The sequence below is a fragment of the Carcharhinus amblyrhynchos genome, chromosome 22 (assembly GCF_965287045.1).
Source record: "Carcharhinus amblyrhynchos chromosome 22, sCarAmb.v2.hapA, whole genome shotgun sequence".
Taxonomy (NCBI): domain Eukaryota; kingdom Metazoa; phylum Chordata; class Chondrichthyes; order Carcharhiniformes; family Carcharhinidae; genus Carcharhinus; species Carcharhinus amblyrhynchos.
Genome location: NC_137345.1, coordinates 21,198,113 through 21,220,693, shown reverse-complemented (window position 1 = coordinate 21,220,693; position 22,581 = coordinate 21,198,113). Strand labels below are relative to the sequence as shown.

Sequence of the window (22,581 nt, the reverse complement as noted above, 5' to 3'; positions counted from 1 at the left end):
AGACCAGAGGCAATGTGAATAACTACTGGATGCGAAACTCTTCTCTTGTTTTTTAAACCTGTTCATCCAGACTGGTTTTGGATATTTATCCATTTACTTAAGCTTCCATCTCCAATGAGATAAGGAAGACAAAGTACAAATGTACAATGTTTAGTAACCGTCTTATTTTTTGAAGTAGATGGGAGGAAAATGGAACAGATTTCCGCACATTCCCCCAACAACTTAAAAAGCGCCACACGATAATTACCTTCTCTGCTGCTTCGTAAAATTATCCCACAACAGGCTTTGAAAATGAAAAGTGCAGAAATCTTTGAACACCATGCACAAACAGAATGCTAAATGGGAACCATGGTAACAGGACACATGTTCTGGTGATTCAGTGCGAGCAACGCCATATGTCATCTACTCAAGTGCTGCAAATCTTGCCTACGAAGTTGATTGCTGCAATTCCTCAGGGTTAACGGATCATCATCCTTTTTGTGCAAATTGACTCAGGCGTAGAGAAAAATCACTGGGCCCGATTCTCCCCTTTTGAGGCTAAGTGCCCCATGCCAGTGGGAGTGTTTCCAGCTGGCGTTGGCAGTGTCTGTCAGGGGAGGGGGGATTCACCTAGCTGAAAGATGCAGATCAGCTCTTTCGAGCAACCCCCCGACCAGGCCCGCTAAGAGTGGCCTGATTTCCAGGCTCTGTGACAGACAATCCTCCCCCAAAATATGAAATGGTTACACATCACCCCCCCCCCACCCCACCCCCATCATTCCCCACAACCCTCCCCCTCACATTGACCAGGGGAAACTGCAAACAACCCTTGCAAAATACCAAATTTCTTGGTTGGCAAATAGAAAGCAGGAAGCATTGGAGAGAACTATCTACTTGAGGATGCAACATTTGAGGTGCTGCGGATGAAGATGGAGCGGAATGATTGTCTTCCTCGAAGCTCACAGGAGCATCGTGAGAAATGTCTGGGAGAAGGTGGCAAAATCATAATAGAATCCCTACATTGCAGAAGGAGACCATTTGGCCCATGGAGTCTGCAGCAGGCGCACCCCATCCTTGTAACCCTGATAATCTACATTGGATACTAAGGGACAATTTAACATGGCCAATCCATCTGCCCTACTTACCTTTGGACTGTGGGAGGAAAGCCACACTGATACAGGGAGAACATGCAAACTCTAAATTCCACACATTCACCCAAAGCTGGAATTGAACCCGGGTTCCTGGCACTGTGAGGCAGTGTTACCCGCAAATCTGACCAAAGAATACACCTCTCAACTCAACAGACTGATCAAGACCTTTGATCTGGATTTTCAGAGCACCCTCCGTGCTCTCATCCCATGTACTCCCCACATTGGAGATCTCTACTGCCTCGAAGATGCACAAGGCCAATAAACACAGCAGTCAAGTATGAGGCAATGAGACCCTGTGTAAGAACCTCTCCAGCTATGTCAAGGGCATCCTGAAATCCATTGTACAAAGAAACCCCTGCTTCTGTCGCGATACTACAGACTTGCAACAGCAACTCAGCATACACTGAGCAGTTGAACCAGGAGCGCAACTCGTCACAATGGACATCTTGGCACTCTATACCAGCATTGCCCACAATGATGGCATTGCTGCAAATACCTCAGTACTCAATGCCGACAACTACCAATCTCCAGTTGCAATTCTACAACTCATCTGCTTCATCCTGGACCACAACGTCCAGTTCTCCATCCAGACACATGGAACAGCCATGAGGACCAAATACGCACCTCAATGTGCCATCACCTTCATGCACAGGTTCGAACAAGACCTCTTCACAGCACAGGACCTTCAACCAACGCTATACACTAGATAAATCAATGATATTTTCTTCCTTTGGACTCATTGTGAACAATCACTGAAACAACTATATAATGACATCAACAAGTTCCATCCCGCCATCAGACTCACCATGGACTACTCTCCAAACTTGGTTGCATTCTTGGACACACGTACCTCCATCAAGGACGGTCACCTCAGCAACTTACTGTACCGCAAGCCCACGGATAATCTCATGATGTTCCACTTCTCCAGCTTCCACTCCAAACATGTTAAAGATGCTGTCCCCTATGGACAAGCCCTCCGTATACACAGGATCTGCTCAGGCACCTACAGACACTGAAAGACACCCTCATAAGAACACAGTGTGGCACTCAACTAAGTTCCAACTTAGCACAGCAAAAAAACTGCACCATCCTCCTCAGAAGACAAACATGGGACATGGCAGACAGAGTACCCTTCGTCGTCCAGTGCTTCCCTGGAGTGGAGAAACTATGACATCTTCTCCGGAGCCTTCAACATGTCATCAATGAAGACAAACATCTTGCCAAGGCCATCCCCCCACACCCCCACTTCTTGCCTTCAAACAACCTCACAACCTCAAACAGACCATTGTCCGCAGCAAACTACTCAGCCTTCAGGAGAACAATGGCCACAACACCACACAACTCTGCCACAACAACCATTGACATGGATGCCGTCATCTCACGCAAGAACATTATCCACCAGGTACACAGTACATACTCTTGTGACTCGGCAAACGTTGTCTACCTGATACGCTGCAGGAAAGGATGTCCCAAGGCATGGTACACTGGGGATACCATGCGGACGCTACAACAACAGATGAATGAACACCACTCAGTAATCGCCTGACAGGAGTGTTCTCTTCCTGTCGGGGCACACTTCAGCAGTCACGGGCATTCAGCCTCCGATCTTCGGGTAAGCGTTCTCCAAGTGGCCTTCACGACACATGATAACACAGAATCGCTGAGCAGAAACTGATAGCCAAGTTCCACACACATGAGGATGGCCTCAGCCGGGATCTTGGGTTCGTGTCACACTATCTGTAACCCCCACAACTTGTCAGAGCTCGCAAAATCTCACTAACTGTCCTGGCTGGAGACAATACACACCTCTTTAACCTGTGCTTAACCCTCTCTCCACTCACATTGTCTGTATCTTTAAGACTTGATTACCAGTAAAGACTCAGATTTCAACCATTATCTTATAAATTGAGTTTGTGTCTATACATGCCCTGTTTGTGAACACAACTCCTCACTCACCTGAAGAAGGAGTGACACTCCAAAAGCTTGTGCTACCAAATAATCCTGTTGGACTTCAACCTGGTGTTGTGAGACTTCTTGCTGTGAGGCAGCAGTGCTAACTACTGTGCCACCAGGCCACCCTTGAACACCACCTCCCACAGTCAGTCAGCAATCTCCCATATTATTAAGTTATTGAGCAATTAAAAAATAGTTAGGAAATCTGCCATGATAGAAGTACCTACTGAAATTATATGTTGGGCACAAAATGCAACAACTTTATGATTCCATTCTGTCAGCAGAACACATACTTGAGGAATTCATGCTTCTATGATTTTCTGATCATTAAGACTAAGTCTACACTTGAGGGGACTGCCTGATTCTGTGCAATTACTAACATCTAAGTAGTGCAGGGAATATAACAAAAAGACTCAGTGTTGATCTGTCCAGAGAACCAACACCCTTATCTATCCTAACTCCAGCATTGTCTCCGCTGTGGGATCTTTGATCTCTATACCCAAGATTTGCATGACAGCAAATTAAATTACAGTGATTGGAGCTTTTGAGCAGTTGGTGACTGTTCTCTGAATGCAGGCTAGCAGCATCTAGAAATCAGGAGAGCATATTCTTGATCACAGTCGGAGGGACCATAATGCACCTTCTAATGTCCGGACTAGCCATATGCCTTGTGGTGGCCTGCAGTGGAATATATCCTTTATTCCAATACCATCATCTTGGCCATTGACAGTTGGTGCACAATGGACACTATATCCATGGTTATACCCTTCCAGTTTATTCATAAAGTGCCTTTCTTTTAATAGTTTTTTTTTAGCTGTTTATCGAGGGCAGGAAGTAAACTGGTACTTCAGAGATGATTTAAATAGAACAATGTGGCATATATACATTGGTGTGTTGCTTAAGTGAAGGGGAAATGAAGGTGTACCTTGACATAGTTTTACCTTGCAATAACTTTGGATTACTTTGTTATGTGGTTTGTGATCTTGGGTGATAAAAATCGCAGTCCACCTGAAACAAATGATGGCTTCAGAGAGCTATTGAACTTTGTACGGTTTCTTCAATCGGTTCCATTTTCTGCACATCATTCACAGCATCCATTCAAAATTAAGTTCCTCCACAATCCTTTCTCTCTGAAATCTTCCAATCTTACCCATCAACATGCGACCTCTGCTATTCCAATTCCACATTCCTTCACATCTCCTCTCCTCCTACTTTTACTAATGGGTCAAAGAGCCCTTGATCATAGAATCTTTATTAATTCTAATCATTCATTCTGGAGCACTCTAATGAAATACTCCAGTGATAATCCCCCCAGGATTTGCATTGGCAATCACTGATTGACCTCCCTGTAGGACTCGCTGAGCTCCCTGGGGATTGGTAATTACCTCACCAGGTGGAGCTCATACAGGGACCCTGGATAAAGCAGGCCCCTGAGTGGGTCCATTGGAGCATTGCCCCGGTTGGGATCTGTTTATGTTCACCCCAGGCTTGTGGTTTTTCTTTATTTTATGCAATAAAGCACTGTTCCTTTACAGCTGCCTCCTGGAGTTATTATAAGTTCCACGCTATTTCAATCTCCCCAGGCTAACTTTCACTAATGTGAGTGCTTACTACAGCCATTTTGCCACTCTTGACATCCTCAACAGTTACAAAACTTGTTAAAAAATCCCTGTTAGTGTAGAGGTTATTATCCTCCTCTGTCACATGGGAGACTGGAGTTCAATTCCCCAACAGAGAGTTGCCAAGCTCCATAGCAGCATGATGGCAGTGTCTGTTTTACAGCAGCTTCCTCATTAGTATAGAGGTTAGTATCCCTGCCTATGACGCGGGAGACTAGGGTTCAATTCCCTGATGCGGAGCTTCCAAGCATGGTGGCGCAGTAGTTAGCATTGCTGCCTCACAGCGCCAGAGGCCCGGGTGTGATTCCCAGCTTGAGTCACAGTGCGGAGTTTGTATGTTCTCCCTGTGTCTGCGTGGGTTTCCTTCACATGCTCTGGTTTCCTTCCACAGTCCAAAAGTATGCAGATTAGGTGGATTGGCCATGCTAAATTGCTCCTTAGTGTCCCAAGATGTGTAGGTTAGGGGGATTAGTGGGGCAAATATGAGGGGTTGTGGGGATAGGGCTTGGGTGGAGTGCTCAGTCGGAAAGTGGGTGCAGATTTTATGGGCCAAATGACTTCCTTTCTGCACTGTAGGGATTCTATGAAAATTATTTGCACTCTTGACCTTTCAGGAACATTGAACTCTACATTCTATTCCTATAACTGAAGCTAAATGATATAAGTGCCACAACTCTGCTGACCGCACTATGACCCATGCTTATTTGTACTCTGGTCATCTCAGAAGCCTCATCAAAAACTCTCTCTTTGACTATATCTTTGCTCATCTACAAATATTCCTCAGTGTACATTTTTGATCTTGTGAAGCAGCTTAGGACACTGTTACTACAATTCGGAGGCTATATAAATTCAAGCTGCTATTATTTTCTTTCTTTTCTTTATATTGCATAGAATCATAGGATCCCCACAGTGCAGAGGGAGGTCATTCAGCCCATCAAATCTGTACCCAATTTCCAACTGAACATCCACCTAATCTGCGCACCTTTGGACTGTGGGAGGAAACCAGAATACCCGGAAGAAACTCATGCAGACACGGGGAGAACATGCAAACTCCATACAGACAGTGACCCATGGCTAGAATTGAACCTGATGCTGTGTACCACCGTGCTGCCCTGACATTTTCTTCATTTCTTTTTCTAAACTTACTTTTATGTTTATACGAATGCAAAAATAGTAATTCCAAAATAGAAAAACTGTATTATATATTTACCTACATGGTAATAAGAAGCATCAGGTTGAAAGTGCACAGTATAAAACAAATGTTCACGACTGTATATAATTTCCAATATTTCAACCAAAAAGGAGTATTTCAAATAAAGGGCCCCATTTTACCAAAAACAGGTGCAAAAACTTGGGCATGAGGCCATTAGCGTAATCTGTGCCAGCGTCCGCACAAATGCCCAATTTACCTAGACCCGAAAATGGCCGCGATCTGAACTGTGCCAGAAATGGGTGCAACAGCGATTTAAATGCATTCTTAGGCATTTATATTAACTTAATGGGCTGCCCACCCAACTTTACCAGTATTTCCCCTTTACCATCACGTTCATGCATCCAGATTCGGCACGAAACAGACATGCTCGGCAAAGGCCTGTTACGCGCGCTCCAGCTTCTGAAGAGGTAAGTTCAGAGCTTCCAACGGCTCTCTGACTCAGATCAGTGGCGGGGAGAGGGGAGGTGGGGGGGAAGGAGGTGGGCCAGGTCATTCTCTGGTGGCAGTGGGGGGAGAAGCAAGAGGGAGGCCCGATCATTCTCTGGTGGTGGGAGGGAGGAGGGAAGTTCGATCATTCTCTGGTGGGGGGGAGGGAGGAGGGAAGCAAGTCAGATGTATCTCTGGTGGGGGGAGGGTGAGGGAGGACCCGATCATTCCTTGGCAGGGGGAGGACGGAGGAGGGCCAGATGGATCTGTGGTCGGGGAGAAGGGGGAGGGGGAGGCCAGATCGTTCTCTGGTGGGGGGTGGTTGGGGGGAGGGAGGCCAAATGGATCATTGGTGGGGGGTGGGAGGAGGAGGGGGGGCAGGGAGGCCCGATCGTTCTCTGGTGGGGGGGAAGGGAGAGGGGAGGCCAGATCATTCTCTGGTGGGGGGGGTGGGGGGGGGGGAGGCCCGATTGTTCTCTGGTGGTGGGGGGAGGAAGAGGGGCCAGTTCATTCTCTGGTAAGGGAGGCCAGAGAATGGGGAGGGTGAGGGAGGACCCGATCATTCCTTGGCAGGGGGAGGACGGAGGAGGGCCAGATGGATCTGTGGTTGGGGAGAATGGGGAGGGGGAGGCCAGATCATTCTCTGGTGGGGGGTGGTTGGGGGGAGGGAGGCCAAATGGATCATTGGTGGGGGGTGGGAGGAGGAGGGGGGGCAGGGAGGCCAGATCGTTCTTTGATGGGGGAGGGAAGCCCAATCATTCTTTGGTGGGGGCAGGGAGAGAGGAGGGAGGCCCGAATGCTCCCTGATGGGACTGGGAGGGAGGCCAGATGGACCTCTGGTGGCAGGGAGCAGGGGGAGTCTGCTGTCACTCTGCGGGCAATCGGCAGGGGGGCGAGGGGGTTGTGATCAGTCTGGGTAGTGGGGGTGTTGGTTGGATAAGGGGAAAGTTAAGTTGCAGGGGTGGGGTGATATCTGTGGGGGCCATCACTACTGCTTTTTGTTCCCAGGCCGCTTTATCCACTTCTTGTGGCCCAGGAGCGATGTGACAGGGGCGCGTTTTTTGCAAAGTTTTTTTTCTCACTGTGCATGCACAGTTCAAAACTCCGATCAAAGCTGCAGTGTTTCGGGTGCGAAAAGCCCTGCCCACAGCACAATTCAGACTCGCAACTTTTTTTTATAGGCTGAGTGCGTACGGGGGTGCCTGAGAGCAGATTTCCAAGTCGGATCTGAATTGTGCCCAGATTCAGCACTTAGAACAAAAATGGTGAAATCGGGCCCAAAGTGTCAGAAACAGTGGACAGAGAAACTTGACCTGGTACTGATGTTGCACAATCTGCTTCCAACATCAAACCTGCATACATTACACTTGCAGGCTGAAAGAGGGGGAATACTGATTCTTTCTAAAATGAAAATACAACTGTAAAAACCTAAAAATTTCAACAAGAATTAATCACTTGGATCCAAGAAAATAAAGGAGGGTGACCATCATACTGAACCCCAAATTTCCAAACACCATGGACGGAATTCTCCAGCTGTTCATACCAGGAGGATTCTCCAGTCCCGCTGGCAGCACACTCGCTCTGCAAGTTTCCTGCCAGCGTGGGGTGACGGAGATGAGAATTCCTATTGAGAGCAGCGGGACCAGAGAATCCTGCCGTTAGCGAACAATGTGCCAGCTCCCGTTGGCGGGAAACATGCGGCTGGTTGCTGCAGAACCTCGCCCCACTTGTCTCCATCCATGATCAGTGAGATGTGCCCTGTTGGTTTTTGAATTTGATTCTTTTGTTTGCTTTCTAATCCTTTTTTTTATTTACTTCTTTGGCCTTCGGATCATAATCTTCTGGCCCATCAAGCACTTTCCTTATTAAACATGCAAGTGCAACTGATGGCACAATTCCTCCTGAATGACCAACTCTCATCTCCAGACACGCTTTGCATTTGGCAACTGTGGCTCTTCAACAAGATGCCGAGAGCGGATGAGTGCCTTAGCAGAGAAAGATCGCAGTTCTGGAGCTAACAATGGTTCCTTCTGTGCAAAGAGTGAACATCCTGTATTCAACACTGCAGGCAGAATTTTATAGCCTTGCTTGTCCGGAAACCATAAAATCCCACTCAAAGTCAACAGACCTTTCCATGACCTGCCTTGCAGCTGCTCCAATTCCTGTGACAAGCGGGACAGTAAAACTTCGGCCTGCATCTTTCTCGTGTTTACTGCAATAATAATTTGCATTATATAGCACCTTCAATGCCTTTTAAATGTCCCATGTTGTTTTACCAGCAACATCAGACAGAAATTGGCACTGATCCAAAGAAGCTGACATTAGGACAGTTGGTCAAATGTCAAAGAGGTTTTCAGCACAATCTTAAAAATGGAGAGAGGTGGAAAGGCAAAAAAAGAGGGGAGAGAATTCAATACTAAGACTGAAGGCATGATTGCCAATGGTGAGGCAAAGGAGCTGGTGAATACACAAGAGGTCAAAATTGGAAGAACTTATTTCTCATGTTTTAATGCAAGGGACAATGTTTCATAATATTAAACAGATATTTTCCTTTTACTGTAGCAAAAAGATCTTTCAGTGTCAACCAACAGCTATAGACATAAGGGAGTAATATACATCATCTTCCTATTGATCTTAAGTGTGATGCATCGCCTGTATAGATATTTCAGGTTACAATTCAACCAAAGTTACTGCTGCTGGTCAGCTTGTTTGTGTTAGAGCATTATGCGGAGTTTCCATCGCCAGGGAATATTTGTGAAAACTATAATGCCACGTGGAGGGCCAAGAACAGGGGCTGAAAATATTGGAGCATAATTTTCAGACCACAACACCTACTGTATGATGATCCCATTCATTTCTTTCTGTTCTTCTTATCCATTTTGATTCACTGCCCATTGCTTGGCACTGATCGTTCTGAACCTGTGGAGAAAGCATTAGTATATTTAGCTTGGGTCTTACTATAGCGAACGATCCTAACTATTGTTTCCCTCGTCAACACCAATTTTTGCTTTTGCAAAACACTGGGAGTTGTTAAAAGGGTAAAGATGCTCATTCCCCTTGCAAAACCTTCCATTGATGTTGACAAATGTGATCATTTCCATTGGGTTTTGGTGAGTTGCACTGACTTGGAGGCTTTTCTAATGCTGTTTTTGACATTATCCCACTTTTCATTTTTCTTTCACTGTAACACATTAGTTTACACATGAATATCTAAGCAGCCTCAAGTTTCTATTGATATTTTATATCTACTCATAGGTTTTCAAACTGGAGATCACAAATGGACCATGTTTATATCCATCTGCCATCAGACTTTTTCACTTATTAATTGCATATTATTTCTGCATAAAGTTTAATATTTCACTGCAGCAGGAACTTAATAAAGTAATTCAGCAGCAATGTTAACTGAATATATGTCTTACAGAACAGAATTAGGCAGCAGAGTGCTGGAAATCACTATGTTATCAAACAATTTCTGGAACGTGACAATCTTGCCTCTGGGTGGCATCAATGCAATTGACAATAAACTTTGGGAAAAGCAAAGAACTGCTAGGAATCTGAAACAAAAGCAGAGAATGCTGGAAATACACAGCACATGAATTGCGTCTGTAGTCCACATCTGAAATGTCAATCTAGCTGTTGACCAGAATTCACCGATTATTCATGCCCCACCAGCGCTGCCAGCGAGAACGGAGATTTTGACGCTTAGCCAAATCTCCATTCACTGCAGCGGGACTGGAGAACCCCAGCTGCAAGCAACGTTGGAGAATCTAGTCTATTATCTCCATAGGTGTCAACTGACCTGCTGAATGTTCTCAATATTTGCTTTTTTGTGAATCACATAAACCATCATACTTATCTAAATGTGGGGAATTAAGAAGTGACTTGGAGAATGACGAGAAAAGAAATATGTCAATTAACAAAAAGACAAGTGCACAGCCATGCCAAATTCTTACTCAAAGCCTCTATTTTTTTGCCAATGTCATAATTCGTGAACATTCAATACTGGATGCTGGTAACTTGTGTTTTATAGATTCCCTGCTGATGAAGACATTCCCGAGTTTGATCTTCAACTGGAGAACTCCAGCTTTGTAAATACTCAACAGGCAACACCTATCACGCAAACCAGCCTCCCAACCATTGACTCTGTCTACATTTCCGCTGCCTTGGCAAAGCAGCCAGCATAATTAGGGACCCCATGCACCCTGGACATTCTCTCTTCCACTTTCTTCCGTTTGGGAAAAGGTACAAAAGTCTGAGCGCACATACAACCGACTCAAGAACAGCTTCTTCCCCATTGCCATCAGACTTTTGAATGGACCTACCTTGCATTAAGTTGATCTTTCTCTACACCCTGGCTATGACTGTATCACTACATTTTGCACTTCCTCATTTCCTTCTCTACGAACAGTATGCTTTGTCTGTATAGCACGCAAGAAACAATATGATGCATACTATCTTATTTCTATTACATATCCCCAAGCAAATCATTTCATGCCTGCATAAGCTTTAGAAATGAATCAATGTTTACTCTGCAGCATCACTGACCCAGATATTGAGCATTTGAAGTCTGACAATCTAGCTTTAATGTGGAGATGGTGGCGTTGGACTGGGGTGAGCACAGTAAGAAGTCTCACAACACCAGGTTAAAGTCCAACAGGTTTATTTGGTAGCACAAGCTTTCAGAGCACTGCCCCTTCATCAGGTGAGTGGAAGTTGTGTTCAAAACAGGGCATATATAGACACAAACTCAATTTACAAGATAATGGTTGGAATCCAACTCTTTACAGGAAATCAATTCTTAAATGTGAGTGGATAGAGGGTTAAGCACAGCTTAAAGGGATGTGTATTGTCTCCAGCTAGGACAGTCAATGAGATTTTGCAAGCCCAGGCAAGTCGTGTGATGGTGTGACATGAACCCAGATCCTGGTTGAGCCATCCTCATACATGTGGAACTTAGCTATCAGTTTCTGCTCAGCAACTCTGTGTTGTCTGGTTTCGTGAAAGCTGTCTTGGAGAACGCTTACCCGCAGATCAGAGACTGCCCGTGACTTTTGAAGTGTTCCCCAACAGGAAGAGAACACTCCTGCCTGGTGATTGTTGAACAGTGTTCATTCATCTGTTGTCGTAGCATCTGCATGGTCTCACCCATGTACCATGCCTCGGGACATCTGTTCCTGCAGCGTATCAGGTAGACAACATTGGCCGAGTCGCAAGTATATACAGTGTACTTGGCGGATGGCGTTCTCACGTGAGATGATGTCATCTGTGTCAATGATCCAGCATGTTTTGCAGAGGCTGCTGTGACAGGGTTGTGTGGTGTCTTGGTCACTGTTCTCCTGAAGGCTGGGTAGTTTACAGTGGACAATGGTCTGTTTGAGTTTGCGAGGTTGTTTGAAGGCAAGAAGTGGGGGTGTGGGAATGGCCTTGGCGAGATGATCATCTTCATTGATGACATATTGAAGGCTCCAGAGAAGATGTTGAAGCATCTATTATTTATTTATCTTCTCTGATGAGGAGGATCACAGCAGACACCTACAGACGCTGAAAGACACCCTCATAAGAACAGGATATGGTGCTCAAATCATCGATCAACAGTTCCGATGCACTTTTGCGAGAAACCGCACCAACGTCCTCAGAAGAGAAACACGAGACATGGCGCACAGAATACCCTTCGTAGTCCAGTAATTCCCAAGAACGGAGAAGCTACGACATCTTCTCTGGAGCCTTCAACATGTCATCTCGCCAAGGTCATCCCCACACCCCCACTTCTTGTTTCAAACAAGTCGCCAAGGCCATCCCCACACCCCCACTTTTTGCTTCAAACAACCGCACATCCTCAAACAGATCATTGTCCGCAGCAAACTACCCAGCCTTCAGGAGAACAGTGACCACGACACCACACAACCCTGCCACAGCAACCTCTGCAAGACATGCCGGATCACCGACACGGATGCCATTATCTCATGTGAGAATACTATCCACCAGGTACACAGTACATACTCGACCAACGTTGTCTACCTAATACACTGCAGGAGAGGATGTCCCGAGGCATGGTACATTGGAGAGACCAAGCAGATGCTATGACAATGTATGAATGAACGTTGCTCAACAATAACCAGGCAGGAATGTTCTCTTCCTGTTGGAGAACACTTCAGCAGTCATGGGCATGCAGCCTCTGATCTTTGGGTAAGCATTCTCCAAGGTGGCCTTCACAACACACAACGCAGAATCACTGAGCAGAAACTGATAGCCAAGTTCCGCACACATGAGGATGACCTCAACTGGGATCTTGGGTTCATGTCACATTATCTGTAACCCCCACGACTTACCTGGGCTTGCAAAATCTCACTATCCTGGCTGGAGACAATACACACCTTTTTAACCTGTGCTTAACCCTCTCTTCGCTCACATTGTCTGTACCTTTAAGACTTGATTATCTGCAAAGACTAACATTCTAACCATTATCTTATAAATTGAGTTTCTGTCTATATATGCCCTGTTTGTGAACACAACTCCCACTCACCTGAAGAAGGGGCAGTGCTCCAAAAGCTCGTGCTACCAAATAAACCTGTTGGATTTTAACCCAGGGTTGTGAGACTTTTTACTGAATCTAGCTTTTCCAGAGAGCAAAGAGTATTGGAAATTGGCTCAAATTGTAATAATTGATGGGAGTTTAAGTGGGATAAATAGTACCTTGCAGACCATGCAACCAAAATTACCTTTTTTTCCTGAGGCAGGCTGGAATGATTGCTACTGTGTAGAAAATGAAAATGAACTCATTTGAAATTTACAGCATTTTCACATTCTTAACTGGGAGCAGTTGGGAATGTGAAACGTGAATGTGGCACAGTGGCACAATGGTGAGCATTGCTGCCTCACAGCACCAGGGAACTGGGTTCAATTCTGGCCTGTGTTGATTTGCTGTGTGGAATTTGCATATTTTCCCTGTGTCTGTGTGGGTTTCCTCTGGGTGCTCCGGTTTCCTCCCACAGTCCAAAGATGTGTGGGTCCGATTGATTGGCCATACTAAATTGACTCTTAGTGTTGGAGGATTAGGGGGGTAAATATATGAGGTTATGGGAATAAGGCCTGGGTGGGATTGTTGTCAGTGTAGGTTCGATGGGCCAAATGGCCTCCTTCTGCACTGTTGATTCTGTGATTCTAATATTACTTTCACTGATGGTTCCAGGAACATGCTTCCAGGAACATGCCATGAGCACTCCAACCATGATGTCTTGGGCTGAGATGATTGAATTTAGCCTTTGTGTGAAGTATTGCTTCAGACAGTGCAGAGGATTACTCACCACTTGCCGTTTACCCCCCTCCCACCCCTGACCTCCACGCCCACTGATCTCCAATGATTTCAGTTTTATTAGGATTCCTTGGTGCTTCATAGATGCATTGTCCAGAAAGAAGTGAAAGAAGCTGTAGCTTCAATAAAATATGCCTGATTTCTCTTCAGCTTTTGTTTCAAAATGCAATTGGATGCTGGGTTGGGAGAATTAAGATAATAAGAGGAGGTGATGGCCTAGTGGTACTGTTATTAAATTATTAATCTAGAAACTAATGTTCTGGGGACCTGGGTTTGAATCCCACAACGGCAGATGGTGGGAGTTAAATTCAATAAAAAATATCCATTTTGGCAGAACCAACGGGATGAACGAGTACACTATTAAGGGCAGAAGTCTGAGTAGTGTTGAGGAGCAGAAGGATCTTGGGGTCCGGGTCCACAGGACTCTTAAATCGGCCTCGCAGGTGGAGGAGGTGGTCAAGAAGGCGTATGGTGTACTGGCCTTCATTAATCGAGGGATTGAGTTTAGGAGTCGGGAGGTAATGCTGGAACTTTATAAGACCCTTGTCAGGCCTCATTTGGAGTATTGTGCGCAGTTCTGGTCGCCTCACTATAGGAAAGATGTAGAAGCTATTGAAAGGGTGCAGAGGAGATTTACAAGGATGTTGCCTGGACTGGGAGGCATGCCTTATGAAGTTAGGTTGAGGGAGCTGGGACTCTTTTCCCTGGAGAGACGAAGGTTGAGAGGCGACCTGATAGAAGTTTACAAAATGTTGAGAGGAATAGATAGGGTGGACTCTCAGAGGCTATTTCCCCGGTTTGAAATGGTCGCTACGAGAGGACACAGATTTAAGGTGCGGGGAGGGAGGTTCAGAAGTGATGTTAGGGGTAAGTTTTTCACTCAGAGGGTGGTGAGTGAATGGAATCGGCTGCCGTCAGTGGTGGTGGAGGCGAACTCGCTGGGGTCTTTTAAAAGACTTCTGGATGAGTATATGGGGTTTAATGAGATTGAGGGTTATAGATAGGTCTGTAGGTTGGTAGGTGATGTGGTCGGCGCAACTTGTGGGCCGAAGGGCCTGTTTGTGCTGTAGTGTTCTATGTTCTATGTTCTATGTTCTATCTGGAATTAAGAATCCACTGGTGACTGTAAACCATTGTCAATTGTTGGAAAAATCCGTGTGGTTCATTAACGTCCTTTAGGGTAGGAAATCTACTATCCTTAATTGTTCTGGCCTACGTGTGACTCCAAAGCCTGAACAAGGGCAACTTGGGATGGGCAATAAATGCTGCCAGCCAGCAATGCCCATATCCCACAAATGAATAAAACAAAACACTGGACAAACTTTGATGGGTCAAATAGGTAACGTGCCTATTTTGACTGTTCTTATATAATTAATATTACTTTATTAGGACAACAATAATATTGTTTCAAATGCTACAAATTTCCTTTCCGAATGAAGTCGTGGCATGGACAAGTTTCCATGCTGTAAACCTCCATTTATTCTCTTGTGAAGGGCCATGAAAACAGCTGTACAGGTTCTGTGAACAACGGTAGTCATTTTCTGTTCTAGAGGTACATTCATAGAAATCGGCATTGCACAAATAAAATGTCAATGCCATTGTTGAACAGATGGCTGTTATTACTTACAAAAAATTCAAAGTATAAGTTGGTGTCTGGATATTGGTATTCAAATGAGACGCTGCCTGATTGTTTCAGGTTCACCGCATACATCAGAGTAGCTGTGCACTCATCGCTATTGGATGCTATGAAATCACCTTTAGCTCTCCATTTTGACCTATCAAAAATACACAGAGAAGTTCATTTCCAGTTTAACGTTGATCTATCCCGTTGCAGGCTGCAAACAATGACTGACAAATCTGTGAACTGCATTATCTGTGCAATCAAACAAACGCGTACTGACAATTATACTGATGTACGTGCAGACTGTGAATACAGAAGCGATTGTCATAAATGGCAACTATAGCACACTTTTTCCGAAGGCAGGAGTAACTTTTATCCCTATCCATGTCTCTGCTTAGATACTGGGGTTTTTGTTAATTGATTCTTTTGAGGATAGGGAGAGGCACTCAGTTTAAAAAACACTTGTTCTTTCTCTTTTTCATCATAGAATCATAGGATCCCTGCAGTGCAGAATGAGGCCATTCAGCCCATCGAGGTTGCACCTAGAATCTTATCCAGGCCCTTTCCCACACTATATCCTCATAATCTCACACATTTACTCTGGCTAATCGACTGACCTACACATCTCGGGACAATAAGTGGAAATTTAGCATGGCCTGTCTACCTAGTCTGCACATCTTAATGGTGTCGCTGTCGCACAGTGCCAGGGACTCAGGTTCAATTCTCAGCTTGGGTCACTGTCTGCATGGAGTTTGCACATTCTTCCTGTGTCTACATGGGTTTCCTCCGGGTGCTCCAGTTTCCTCCCACACTCCAGAGATGTGCGGGTTAGGTTGATTGGCCATGCTAAATTGAGCCTAGTGTCAGGAGGATTAACAGGATAAATATATAGGGTTACTGGGATAGGGTGGATTTGTTGTCGTTGCAGCTTTGATGGGCCAAATGGCCTCCTTCTGTACTGCAGAGATTCTATACTATGATCTTTGAACTATAGGAGGAAATCGGAGCACCCAGAGGAAACCCACGGGGAACATATGCAAACTCCAGGCAAGTCTGGAATTGAACGCGGGGTCCCTGGATCTGTGAGGCAGCAGTGTCAACCCTTGTGTCACTGTGCTGCCTCGAACCAGTTTTTCACCAGGCTTTTTCATTCCTCTCTCCCACTAAAGGTGTTGATTCTTGTTGGGGTAATATTCCACCAGTACTAGTCACTGTTCAGTATCTTATCAAGTCATTATTCATGAATGAGCTTTCATGATGTAGAAAGCTATTCAGCAACATATGGCACCACATCCTCAAATCGAATTGTTTTCTTAGTTGATACCCAAAATCTGAATGGGGCAATTTTCCCATTCCATCTGCCACAGGAATCGTAGAGGGCGGAGAGGTGAACCATGCAAAAGTCCGTTGACTTTGGGCAGGATTTTCTGGTTTTGGGGTGTGTGCAGTTGGAAAATCCTGCCTTCAGATTCCAGCAAGGGTCTGGACTTAGAATTCCCCAGGCTGACTTCCACTTTTCTAGCCCAGCTCTGTCGATTTTGACTTGTCTACCACTTTAGTGAGATTAGCTATGGGACGAAATATCACTGGCAAGATTTCAGCTCACTCTTAACCCATTCACTTTTACAGACTTAGAAATCGGGCCTCAAATCTTACTGGTCTGTATGGCTCCATCACTGATAGTAAGAAGTCTCACAACACCAGGTTAAAGTCCAACAGGTTTATTTGGTAGCAAACGCCACTAGCTTTCGGAGTGCTGCCCCTTCGTCAGGTGAGTGGGGAGTTCTGATCACAAACAGGACAAATCAAAGCTACCTGAATTATTTGCTGGATTTGGCTCCCAATGTGAAAATCTATGAGATGTTGTACTGGGGAAGGTATATCCTCGGAGTTTTGGGAAGTAGATAGATTTAGATGGCGGGGTGTGCTATTTTACTGTCTGGGTAACCATTATTGTAGTTAATTGTAAATATTATTCTTTTCTGTTGCTTTTTTTTATAGGTCTTAACATTTGATAAACATTTTGTTGGTTGAATAGTTTACGACAAGCCATCTATCTGTCCTCAGTGGGTTTCACCTCTTTCCTCACAACTTTTCCAAATCGCCGAAATAAATAGTTTTAAGAACTGGTCTTCCAAGTTTTCCTTCTGGGATTTGAGATACCCTCGTGTTGGACATCAGTGAGGTTCATAACATTAAACAACTGCTGATTCCATTCAATGGGTCACAAAAAGCCTTGCACTTGTGGTCCATCAGGAATTTATTCAATGGTGCAGGTAAAGTTAAAAGCAGTCTGAACTACTGCAATATTTTTTGTCTTTCTCTGCCATTCCATCTCAATCAATCAGCATATCACAGGAGGTGAATGTTTACAGGGATTTTGAAATTTTGTGCTGTTGCTTTAGTGGAAGACCATAGGAAATGGTATAAATGCTATAACTTCAGCTCTCTGCTGCTCCTCCACTGACATTAGAGAAGATGAGTGACAGAACTTTTCACACCTCTGTATTTAGGTAACAACTTTCTCCCCCCAAATTCAAACAGTGGTCAAAGGTTTCTGATGTGCAATTTAATTTATAGGCTATTACTAATAGCATTTGCCAAAGGACAATCAGCCATAGTGCTCCCAGATCATGGTGAAACTTTTTTCCCCTAGGAATTTTTCATATTTCCCTCAGCTTACGTATGAGTAAAAACACACCAAGAATGGCAATGGGAAATCACGTGGAAATCACATCTCATTTTCCAATATGTTTCCCCAGTAACTGAGAAGGTTGGGAGGCTGGGAGGTTGCATACAGAAAACTGCTAATTTTAAGTGTAAATACATCTAGCTCAATGAAACTTCAGCTAATCGATAGGATTTTCTTAAATTTAACACACTGCAAGACTCCCATCATCATGTGATAACGTGTACAATTCACATTGTGTACTGTACACTAAACCAGTGGTTCCCAACCAGTGTGTACACCCAAAGAGTACGGTGAGAAATGATTCAAAATTCATGTAATTAAACTAAAACTAAGCTTTGCCTCCAGCTGTGTAGTTGGCATCTCCAAGACCTGATGAATCTTGGGCCTCCCGCCTACGTACCAGCTGGGAAAGAGCTATATGTGGGCGGTTTAGATTTTTTATGTCGGTCAGGCCTATACGCATGACCAACGGGACTTGGAGCTGAAGACAAAGGCCCCATATGCCTACACAAAAAGCGACAATTCAAAAAGGATACAAAAACCCTGGGAGAAGTATGTAAGATTGAAAGGAGGGGGAGTAGCACTAATGGTTAAAGGATCAATTCCAGTTGTGAGCAGGGATGACATACTAAACGGGTCAACAAATGTGGCTTTACAGGTTGAGCTTAGAAATAAAAGAAAGGGGCAGTCACATTACTGGTCATGCATTTAGGGAGGTCAGACAGTTATAGGCAGTAAACAATAAATGGGAATATATTAAGAGGGGTAGACGAAGTGTGAGATCCTGACATATAAGCACACAGGTCCCTAAGTCGATCAAGTGGAGAAGGTTGTAAAGAAGGCATATAGAAAGCTCTCCTTCATTTGGCAGAAGTATAGAATTAGGATATAATTTTGGAATTGTATAAAACACTGGTGAGGCCTCAGCTGGGATAATGTGCAGAGTTCTGGACGTTACAGGAAAGACATAATTGCTCTGGAGAGAGTGCACAGGAGATTTACAAAAATGTTACCAGGGCTAGAAAAGTGTAGCTATGAGGAGAAATTGGATAGGTTGGGGTTATTTTCCTTGGAACAAAGAAGGCTGAGGGGTGACTTGTTGAGGTATACAAAATTATGAGGGGAAGAGATAGCATGGACAGAATAAAAATTGTTTCTCTGGGTGGAGAATTCTAGAACCAAGGAACATAGATTCAAGACAAGTGGCAGAAGGTATGGAAAGGACATGAGGAAGAATATTTTTAGGCAGAGAGTTGTGGGTGCCTGGAATTCACTGCCCAAGTTGGCTATGGACGCAGAAACACTGAACTATTTTAAGAAGTACCTGGAAATGCACCTTCAGTGCTGTAGGCTACAGGACTATGGCTGTGTACAGGGAAGTGGGATTAGAAAGGGCACCTGGGTGTCCTTGGGCTGGTATGGACAAGATGAGCCAAATGGCCTCCTTCTGAGCTGTAGCTTTTCTATTGGTCTATGGTTATAAACAAGAGAGTTAGGGAGAGGTGAAAAATACACAGGCAAGAGGGACAGGAGAAGTTAAAAACAAAGTTCCCAGTAAGGGAAGATGACAGAGAAAATAGAAGGTGTGTCTCGGCATAGTCTTACATAGTATAGAGGCGTGCCATGACAATAAATGGTTAGGAACCACTGCATTAAGTTGTACGAATGCAATGCATAATACATTGTAACCAAAGGTTATAATTAATAAATATTAAACAGAACAATCAGTTCTCCCTGCAGTGTGTTAAAGGCTGTTGTTGATCTACACATAAATGTACATACATGGTGCAATTCTCAGTTGAATCATTGTCTGAAGAGTCTGGAGAGGTCCCGGTGTTGACAAATCCTGAGGGCAGCGCATCCCACTCACTGAATTCAATGCCAGTGCCCAGAGAGTAAGTTCCAGCAACACATTCTTTGCATGATTGGTTCCTCATGTCTAAGAACTGACCAGCTCCGCAGGAAAAAGCTGTTTAAATATACAAAACTGGTATCAGAAATTTGGACAAGATATTGCAAACAAGGAAATGTACGACATGTTTTCAACTGACTCGTGCATGTATCTATCAAGAGTTACTCTTCAATTATCATAATTAAAAACTGATTAAAATAAAAACTGCTACAAATTTATCTTTTAAATCCTGAATAACCTGGAAACGTACACCTGAACAAAAGTGTGACAATATATGCAGATGACAATTCTTAATGCAAAACATTGAGAACATCTGCCTGTCCGTGACTTATGCTCTAACCAAATTTTCTTGAGCTGATTCGGCAAGATACCAACAAGTCTCTCCGTCAAACATGAACACTGCTGCAAGCCAATACAAAAGGCCAAAGAATGCAAATTTTTCACATGTATCCCAGTTCTTTGACCTTTATTTCTCCTGACTGCCTAACATTTCACCATATGTTGCAATTCACTTTATGGGCTCAGAAAATGCAACATCAAAAATTAAAAAGCACGCTTACTTACATTTTTTTAAACTTGCCGATCCAGATGTACGTAAGTACAGTTTGATGTTTTCAAACTTTCGTACATAAAACGGGACTTTAGAGAAAGAACATGGTGTAAGTTTGTGCTTTCCTTAGGCACTGGTTGGTTATGCGGATTGTTGGTTTGTTCTCAGATCATACAGCACAGAAACACATCCTTCTTTTTACCTTTTGGTACTTGAAAGTCCAATCAGAGTCCCCACACGAGGGACAAACCAGATCCAAAGTGGTGGTGGCTGCCTCGCTAAATATTTTTAAGATGCGGGTTGATGGGTTTTTGATAAGCGAGGGGATTAAGGGTTATGGGGAGAGGGCAGGAAAGTGGAACTGAGCCACGACAGATCAGCCATGATCTTATTGAATGGCAGGGCAGGCTCGAAGGGCTAGATGGCCTACTCCTGCTCCTATTTCTTATGTTCTTATGTTCTTAAGACAAGGATATTGCAAATCATCTTGGGCTCGATCAAGCAAGATTCAAGCTGACAGGAGGAGGCATTGCACCCCTTCCTGGGTTCAATCTGAGCTTCATTTTAGCATCAGGTGAAGCCTCAGTTTAACCTCACTGGTTATCGGAGCACTTACACTTGATCTTAGCCAAAAGGCTGAGAAGCAAAACATGCCTTTTGACAACCATTTCTATGCCAACCATCAATACCAATCTTACTATGTCTTGGCGATTTAAGTGCCTGTCCAGATGCTTCTAAAATGTTGCAAGAGTACCTGCCTCCACCACCCTCCCAGGCAGCGTGTTCCATATTTCCACCACATTCTGGGTGAACATACCCTTCCTCAGATCCCCTCTAAGCCACTTGCTCTTCACTTTAAACCTATGTCCTCTGGTCTTAGACACCTCTGCCATGCAGAAAAGGATTCTTACGGCCTATCCTATCTAAGCCTCAAATAATTTTGTATGCGTCTATCAGATCCCATCAGCCTCATCTTCTCCCGGGAAAACAAACCCAGCCTATTCTGTCTCTCCTTAATGCTGAAACTTTCCACCCCCGAGTCACCTTCTTCTTCTTTGGCAGTCCCTCAGGGTCCAGGATGACTTATTTCCACCCTGGGGAGGTAGGTTCTGCAGTGTTTCAATCCTGGAGTTGCAGACTCTGCCACTGGTTTGACGTGTGGTGTTTGATGAGGTGGGTGGGAGGGATGCTCTGGATTCTGTGCTTTCTTTTGGCTGTTTATGCTTGGCCTCAGCATGCTCCATCCAGTGACATGCGAGGTGATTGGCACCTTCACAGATACCCCTTCTCCAGCCTTTGCGTTCTAAGGCAAGCGATTCCCATGTGTTGATGGAGATATTGCATTTATTTAGGGAGGCTTTCAGAATGTCCTTAGAGATTTCCTCTGCCCTCCTTGTGATCACTTGCCATAGCGGAGCTCAGAGTAGAGCACTTATTTCGGGAGTCCTGTGTTGGGCATGCAGACAATGTGGCCCACCCATTGCAGCTGTGACCACTGCATTAATACTGGGGATATTGACCAGGGAGAGGACGCTCACATTGGTATATCTATCCAGCCAGTGGCTTTGCAGGGGCAGCATTGGTGATATCTCTCCAGGAATTTGAGGTGTCTGCTGTACATTGTCCATGTTTCTGATGCATACAGGAGGGCGAGGAACATGGTTGCTGTGTAGACCATGAGTCTCGTGCTGGATTTGAGGTCTCAGTTCTCGAACACTGTTTCTCAGGCTTTAGAAAATTGCTCTGGCACATTGGAATCATCGATATCTGCTCACACCAAGAGGAGGCTCCAATGGTACAGAGAACTTCAAGGTGATGGGCTGGAATGTTGCTGTGAGGAAGATGGGGAAGAACATTGGGGCAATGATGCAGCCCTGTTTGATCTCTGTTAACACACATGTTGGGCCTGTGGTGGTTCTGTTGGTGAGGATCATGGCTTGTACGTCATCATGGAGAATGGTGACAAATTTCTGTGGACAACCTAATTTGAGGAGGAAGTTCCACAATTCTTCACGGTTGACAGAGCTTAAAGCATTTGCGAAATCAAAGAAAGCGTTGCTGCTCCCTGCACTTCTCCTGGATTTGTTGTGCACTGAAGATCATGTCCACTGTGCTTCTTGATGGGCAGGAGCTGCACTGAAGCTCAAAGAGGA

General features: G+C 44.7%; 1 protein-coding gene across 1 annotated transcript in view; it reads right to left on the bottom strand.

Annotated features, from left to right (window-relative positions):
• elapor1 (endosome-lysosome associated apoptosis and autophagy regulator 1) overlaps positions 1–22,581 on the bottom strand; it is a 119,635-nt gene that overhangs the window by 62,609 nt on the left and 34,445 nt on the right. The window contains exons 3-5 of the mRNA XM_080210019.1: positions 19,749–19,935; positions 15,281–15,428; positions 9,177–9,260 (exon numbers count right to left, since the gene is read on the bottom strand). Coding sequence (XP_080066145.1) covers positions 9,177–9,260; positions 15,281–15,428; positions 19,749–19,935 — 419 coding nt within the window. The remainder of the gene's footprint in view (positions 1–9,176; positions 9,261–15,280; positions 15,429–19,748; positions 19,936–22,581) is intronic.